At 40.1% G+C, this 8,409-nt stretch overlaps 2 protein-coding genes across 2 annotated transcripts; one reads left to right on the top strand and one right to left on the bottom strand.

Moving 5' to 3' along the window:
- Window positions 1-202: 202 nt before the first annotated feature.
- On the bottom strand, window positions 203-798 carry LOC137822322 (putative WRKY transcription factor 75). Its single transcript, XM_068627208.1, has 3 exons — window positions 715-798; window positions 304-386; window positions 203-242 (listed from the first exon to the last, which is right to left on the bottom strand). Exons 1-3 carry the CDS (start codon window positions 796-798, stop codon window positions 203-205), a joined length of 207 nt encoding a protein of 68 aa, XP_068483309.1.
- A 2,838-nt stretch (window positions 799-3,636) lies between these two features.
- LOC137822321 (uncharacterized) lies at window positions 3,637-7,233 on the top strand. The gene has a single exon (XM_068627207.2). It carries the CDS (start codon window positions 3,637-3,639, stop codon window positions 7,231-7,233), a length of 3,597 nt encoding a protein of 1,198 aa, XP_068483308.2.
- Window positions 7,234-8,409: the final 1,176 nt, after the last annotated feature.

Here is an 8,409-nt window from a genome sequence, read left to right as displayed (position 1 = left end):
GAAGGTTTCTGCTGACTTATTAATGCTCTATTAATGATAACCTTAGTTTATTGTTTTGTTAAAAGATGCTAGCTAATACTACCACCAGAATATTTTAGGAATTTAAGGTGAATGGAAAGTTTCAGGGAGAAATTATGAAAAATTTAAATATAAAACGAGGAGTACCATGTTAAATGGAAACGAGTTACTAAGGTGTACACTGTTAAGATTTACACGTTGGCTGAGGATGAACAGGATAAACACTATACCATGAAAAAGACAAAACAAACCATTTAAAATACAAAGTAGCAGTATGGCACTAACCTTGGGAAACTGTTGTTTTTCACTATCTTTTTCCCATATTTTCTCCACTGGTACCCTTCATACACAACATCAACAAGACTCCTCTTTTAAAAGTGTTTCGTCAATATAGTCTCACATCGTTCGAGGTCAATGACAGTTTATATACTCTTTTCTTTCTCAATCCACAGAGACGATATTATCTCTCAGATTTGAGATCGAAATATTAGTTCTCACCATAACCTTAGTCCCTCATCTAGGGGAACAATCCACAGAGACGATATTATCTCTCAGATTTGAAATCGAAATATTAGTTCTCACCGTAACCTTAGTCCCTCATCTAGGGAAACCCACTCCCCTTAGTCCTCGATTGAGGACTTGTTAGTTGTCACTTTGGTTCTGAGATGATATCTCCTTCATTTGAGATATTAAAACCTCTTTCTGAACATGTTTAAAATGAGATGATAAAGGTATTAATGATGTAGATGCGGTAGGGAGCATCACTTGGTGTTTCTCCATTGAGTGAAAAGTAGGCCAGCTAGCTTTAGCTAGAAAGCTGTACACCAAAGTCATATGTTGTATGTATATATATACACACACAATGAACAAAAGGTGATGGCCATGTATATGCATATTAAAAAAGGAAAAAAAATGAGGGGGCGTACAAGTCAAGATTGAAAGAGAAACTATACATGCACATATATAGCTACAACAGAGACAATATGCTTGGTAAATTCGGTATAGAAAAGACAAGTTGTGTCCTAAATACTAGCGAATCTAATGAAATTATCCGGAGTATATGTTAAGAAAAGAGTATCACATGTCAAAAGTTAATTATAGATAAAAAAAAGGTTTTATATGTCAAAAGATGCCGTAAATGAAACTTTCAAACCGTCATTTTAACCACGTCAGACAAGTTCATACCATAAAATTATGAGAAAATTCGGAACGTGTTTGGCCATTTTTGCCTTGATGGAATGCTGTATGTTTATAACCAATTAATATTTCTTTCTTTTCTAATAAACTTTTACTATTAATCTCTTCTCACAAAGAAGGGAGGATGGAATGTATGAAGTACAATTGATTTCTTCTTGAAATCTTAATAGCTAATTAGATAAATTAACTAATTAAATACTAGTTTATAAATTTACAAATTATTTTAAATACTAATAAATTTTTAGTTTATAAAATAGTATTTAATTTAGTTAATATAATAGTTAATTATTTTTTATTTTTAAAATTAATTTTTGTTTAATAATTTTCTGATTAATTTGAAACTAATTTTGATTACTGATTAGGTATAAATTACCTTTTTGTCCTTACATTTGAAGTCAATATTCAATATAGTAGTTTTTTGAAAAATCAATGTGGTCTCAAAGTTAAGATTTAATTTGGTCATGTCCGTTTAAGTTTCCAACTACGACGTTAACAGTTATAACATAGAGTGACATTAGTTTACACACATGAAACTGACATTAGTTACACACATGGAATGAACGAAGTTTTAGCGTTTGTTTATGGGAGCGGAAAAGCGCCTATTCACTGTACACAAACAAAAATTGGAAAATCAATGCAAAATAATTTTAAAAACACAGAAATCGAGAATATTTTCTCACTCATTCGCAAATGTGCGAACAAAGTTGTATGTGTATATATATATTTAATTAATTAATATTAATTTACTGTTTTACCCATATATTTTAAATTAAAATTATTATTATTTTTATTTAAAACAGAATTATAATTTAAATATAAAAAATATAATTAAAATTATAAAATAAAATAATATAATTAATCATATTATATATATATAATAAATTATAAACATAAATATACTTTTTAGTAATAAAAAAATAAATTTATATAATAATTATATTAATTTAAAAAATTAAAATTAAAAATAATAATGTTATTTATAATAAAAATAAGTTTTTATCAAATATTTATAATAATAAGTATTTAAATAAAAAATAATTATAATTTATAAATAAAATTAATTTTTTAATAATTTTTAAATGTAAGGGCAAATATGTAAAGTTACATTTTTATTAATTAAAAAAATACAATTTCAATCACACCCATCACAAACTTTCATAAACTGTCCTCACACTTTTCACTTTATTTACCTTAATCCAAACATCCTAATTTTCTTTACACTTTCTCTTCAAATTATCTCAAATTTACTCCCTCATTTTCACTTTCTAATCCAAACAAAGTATAGAGGGAGGCGGTAACCAAAATAACTATTGTAATGAACGCTATGGTCGATGACAAGTATGATGGTGCAATCATAAAAAGTTCCTTAATTAATTGAAACATCACTTATAAATTTTTGTTAAGTGAGATGGTTTGTTACGATCAGAAGTTGATGTGCCCACTTGTCCACGAATTTTGTTTGGTCAAAGAAGTACTTGGTGGATGTCCAAGACGAACTCCACGAATTTGGTGGATGTTACAATTGAATTTTATAAAAAATTCACTAATGAATAAGGCAATGAAGGGTTTTCATTATTCTCTTTCTAACCGGATTACGAGTCCTACAGGCTGTTTAGGTGGGATGCAATTATGATAATCCTGTGCAGAAAGTTGTTGAGAACAATTATGTGTTAAAATAGATGCAGTTTTATCACAAAAGAACCAGGAGCAAAGCTTATGCATCGTGTTGATTGTGAATTTTGTAGTTTTGGGTATGTTAGTTATATAACTGAAATTCTTTTGCTTAAAAAAATCATATGTGTAAATGTACCGGTCGGCACCGGACGACCGCAGTATACTCATGGTAAAATCATCACAAAACCCTGCGTCTTATACGACTCTTCGTCCTTCCATGACCTCTAGCCGGACGACCGAATGGTTTATGTCGATTAAATCTAATTTAATCCAGAACGTGGTTACACGTGTAGAAAAGAGCAGTTATGACAACCATTGACGAAGTAAAAACACGTTCTCTAGACCACTCCCCTGGTTTTCAGGAAACCACCAGGCGCGACCCAAAGACCACTAAGCATGTCTCTAACCATCAACTGATTGGCCCACATGGCCAAGGCCCAGGTCAACCTACTAAAGGGACTTCTGAAAAGGGGGAAAAGGTTTTTTCCATACTATCAGAGAATTCTCACTTGAGCACCATCGCTGACTTGAGCGTCGGAGTGCAATCGCAGATACCCCCGCCGGCCGACCGAAGCACGCGAAGAGAAAGAAGACTTGAAGAATAGGACAACCAAGAGTGAAGAAGACACCTTGTATCGACGTGGATCAACATTACTCAGTCCCCAATATCCATACAGGTACAATTGGCGCCCACCGTGGGGCCCGAGTAATCATTATTCCCAGACCCAAGGATCCCAACACTTGAAGATGGACTCAACGGCAAACAACAACAATGATATCTCCGAAGAGCATAGGACCATACTCCAAACCCTCCAGATTCAGATGCAGGAGTTACTCCAAAAAGGAGTCATCGATCAACTTCGCCAGGATGAAGAAAGGAAAAGACGAGAAGAAGAGCGTCAACAACACGCAGAGGAGATAGCACAATTGAAAGAACAGAACAAGAGATTGTTGGATAGACTTGAGCAATCTGAACGCGAAGGGCATTCACGTGCACCTTCTCCATCACCGTTCCAATCAGGAACAAGAACAATAGCCCAGGCTATACCTCACACGTCACTCGTTCAACACACCCGTCAGAGTGCAAAGCCAGTAACCCCAAACGAGGTAGCAAACCCGAAAGGCCATCCGTTCACTGATGACATCATAGCCACTCCTCTCCCTGACAAGTGGAGGGGCCTAACGATAAACCTTTATGACGGTTCCACAGACGAACATCTGAATATATTTAGAACTCAAATGACCCTTTACACAACCGACCGAACGGTATGGTGTAAAGTCTTCCCCACCTCTCTCAGGGAAGGCCCCCTTGGATGGTTTTCGGACCTTCCACCCAATTCCATTGCAAGCTTCGACGCTTTGGAATTGAAGTTCACCACGCAATACGCCACAAGTAGACCTCATCGGACATCCTCCATGTCTCTTCTAAATGTCAAACAAGAAAGGAGAGAATCATTGAGAACATTCATGAACAGATTTAGCAAAGTGTGTATGAACATTCGTAATCTTAATCCAGAAATAGCCATGCATCATTTGGTCTCGGCCATACTACCAGGAAGGTTCACTGAAAGCCTTATCAAACGACCTCCGTGCAATATGGATGAATTAAGAACAAGAGCAACAAAGTTCATGCAGATAGAAGAACATATTGACTACCATCGAAAAACTTATGCTGAGAACACGGACAATAGCAAAGGAATTCGTCCCCCCACAATACCGACCGACCGAGAACGACATCGCCCCAATAGGGGACCCCGTTTCCACAACTACACTCCCTTGATTGTACCAAGGGGTAAGGTTCTCGACGAAGCACTGCAGATTGAATTGATTCCGACATTGAGGCCATCACAAACCCCTCCCAATGCCGACACCAGTAAACGTTGCCAATACCATCGTAACTATGGCCACACGACCGAAGGATGCCAAGCACTGAAAGATAAAATTGAAGAGCTCGTCCAGGCCGGTCATCTGCGCAAGTTCGTGAAAACCACCATCACTGCACCCAGGTCACCCCAGCGTGATCATGATCCCCGCGAACGTTCGGGACGAAGAGACGACCGGACCCGTGACAACCACTATCGTTCAAGCAGAAGAAAAAGAAGCGAAAGTCCGATCAGACGAACGAGGCCTAAAAGCGAAAGCCCTGAACGTAGAAGTCGAACTAAACAAAAAGTTCGCACAGTCATCAATACAATCGCTGGACCGGTGTCGCTCGGTCAGCCCCCTCAAGAAATTAATTACATTGCAGGCGGCTTTGCGGGTGGAGGATGCTCTAATTCGGCAAGGAAAAAACATTTGAGAGCAATTCAATCCGTTCATTCGACTCCCACACAACGCCGACCGCATATACCACCAATCACTTTCACTTACGAAGACTTCACAGCAATCGATCCATCTCAAGATGACCCCATGGTAATAACTGTGGAGATAGATAAATTTGCAATTGCAAAAGTTTTGGTAGATCAGGGTAGCTCGGTCGACATCCTATATTGGGAAACGTTTAAGAAGATGAAGATTCCAGAAGCAGAGATACAACCCTACAACGAGCAGATAGTTGGTTTCTCAGGGGAAAAAGTGGATACGAAAGGATTTATCGATCTATACACCACGTTCGGGGATGATTACCTCAGCAAGACCATCAACATACGATATCTACTCGTTAATGCCAATACATCGTACAATATTTTGCTCGGTCGACCATCTATCAACAGATTGAAAGCCATTGTCTCAACTCCTCATTTAGCTATGAAGTTCCCCTCGGTCAATGGAGACATAGCAACCGTACATATAGACCAGAAGACAGCACGAGAGTGTTATGTAGCTAGCCTGAAGGTGGAGCCGACCCGAAGGCTTTATACCACGTCTGCCGAACGGACCACAGAGCGAAGAGGTCGGTCAACAGAAAGACTCTCCAGAGGAAGAGAATCTAGAAGACACTTGGTCGCTTTAGTCGATCTAGATCCTCGACTGGATGATCCCCGAATGGAAGCAGGAGAAGATCTTCAACCCATATTCCTTCGGGACAAAGACCGAAAAACATACATGGGAACATCCCTCAAACCAGACGACCGAGAGACGATCGGTAAAACATTAACAAAGAACGCTGATCTTTTCGCCTGGACGGCTGCAGACATGCCAGGGGTAAAATTAGATGTGATTACCCATCGATTGTCTGTTTATACGGAGGCCAGGCCGATCGCTCAAAAGAAAAGGAAACTAGGTGAAGAACGGCGGAAAGCCGCACGAGAAGAAACCGACAAGCTAATTCAAGCTGGTTTTATTCAAAAGGCCCACTATACGACATGGCTAGCCAATGTAGTGATGGTAAAAAAGACGAATGGAAAATGGAGAATGTGCGTAGACTACACAGACCTTAACAAAGCGTGCCCAAAGGACTCGTATCCTCTACCTACTATCGACCGGCTGGTCGACGGTGCAGCCGGTCATCAAATCCTAAGTTTCCTTGATGCTTATTCAGGTTACAATCAAATACAAATGTACCACCGTGATCGAGAAAAAACCGCGTTTAGAACAGATTCTGATAATTTCTTCTATGAAGTCATGCCGTTCGGCCTCAAGAATGCAGGAGCCACATACCAACGACTCATGGATCACGTATTCCACGACATGATCGGTCGGAATGTAGAAGTATACGTTGACGACATCGTCGTCAAATCAGACTCTTGCGAACAACATGTTTCTGACTTAAAAGAGGTTTTTCAAGCCTTGCGTCAATACCGCATGCGTTTAAACCCGGAGAAGTGCGCGTTCGGCGTAGAAGGGGGAAAGTTCTTAGGCTTCATGCTCACACATCGGGGTATAGAGGCTAATCCAGAAAAATGCAAGGCAATCACCGAAATGCGAAGTCCCAACGGACTCAAAGAGATCCAGAGACTAGTCGGCCGTCTCACTTCGTTGTCTCGATTCGTACCTAAGCTTGCCGAACGAACGAGACCCATCATAAAACTTCTGAAGAAGACAAGTAAATTTGAATGGACAGATGAATGTGAACAAAATTTCCAACAGTTAAAAGCATTTCTGGCATCCCCACCGGTCATCCAGAAACCGAACGCACGGGAACCCATTGTGGTCTACCTCGCCGTCTCCAATGAAGCGGTGAGTTCCGCTCTGGTACAAGAAATTAAAGCGGAAGAACGACCGGTATATTTTGTAAGTCGAGTCTTACATGACGCAGAAACCCGGTACCAAATGGTCGAAAAAGTTGCCTTCGCTTTGGTCATCACCGCACGACGGATGCGGATGTATTTCCAAAATCACAAGGTCATTGTTAGGACTAACTATCCCATTATGAAGATTCTCACCAAACCTGACCTCGCCGGATGAATGATAGGTTGGGCAGTCGAACTGTCAGAATTCCACATCGAATACCAACCCAGGGGAGCCATCAAGTCCCAAGCCCTCGCCGACTTCACAGCAGAACTCACTCCCTATCGGACCGAACGGACTCCCCGATGGACACTATACGTAGATGGGTCATCTAACAGTCGTTCGTCCGGAGCAGGAGTTGTACTTGAAGGACCAGGGGAGATTGTTGTCGAACAAGCCATGAAATTTGAATTTAAAACTTCCAATAATCAAGCCGAATACGAAGCTATAATCGCAGGTTTGCATCTGGCGATTGAATTGGAGGTAACAAATATAACTTGTAAAAGCGACTCCCGTCTAGTCGTCGGACAGCTTACAGGGGAGTATGAGGTAAGAGAAACATTACTCCAACAGTATTTTCATTTCGTAAAAAATCTTCTAAACAGGTTCAAAGAAATCTCCTTCCAACACGTACGGAGGGAAAATAATACTAGGGCGGACGCTCTATCGAGATTGGCTACCCTAAAAAAGAAAGGCGCCCACCGGTCGGCCATACACGTGACCCTGGCTAAACCAAGTGTTGGTACCGAAGAATGCATGGCGACTGACACCCAACCTAACTGGATGACTCCCATAAAACAATATCTTACCGATGGTGTATGCGATCCACATTTGGAGAAAACGATGAAGTTACAAGCCGCCCGATACATACTGATTGGCGAAGATCTTTACAGGAGAGGGTATTCCCGTCCCCTCCTAAAATGCCTTGGTCCAGAACAAGTCACTTATGTAATGATCGAGTTACACGAAGGGATATGCGGAACCCATTCAGGAGCGCGGACTATGTCCGCCAAAATTCTAAGAGCAGGATACTACTGGCCGACCTTACAAGGAGACTGCACTGAATACGTTCAAAAGTGCGTGAAATGTCAAGAGTTCGGCACCCTATTGCACCAAAAACCAGAGCATTTGCACTACATCCTATCCCCTTGGCCGTTCGTGAAATGGGGAATGGATATTATCGGACCTTTCACACCCGGAAAAGGGCAATGCAAGTTCCTACTGGTGGGTATAGATTACTTTACCAAATGGATTGAGGCTGAACCACTAACAGCCATCACCGCCCGGAACGTACAAAGCTTTGTGTGGAAAAACATTGTCTGCAGGTTCGGCCTACCTCAGATCATTATCACA

This window comes from Phaseolus vulgaris, chromosome 9 (assembly GCF_051622355.1).
Source record: "Phaseolus vulgaris cultivar YP4 chromosome 9, ASM5162235v1, whole genome shotgun sequence".
Taxonomy (NCBI): Eukaryota; Viridiplantae; Streptophyta; class Magnoliopsida; order Fabales; family Fabaceae; genus Phaseolus; species Phaseolus vulgaris.
This window is presented reverse-complemented; position numbering and strand designations above follow the sequence as displayed.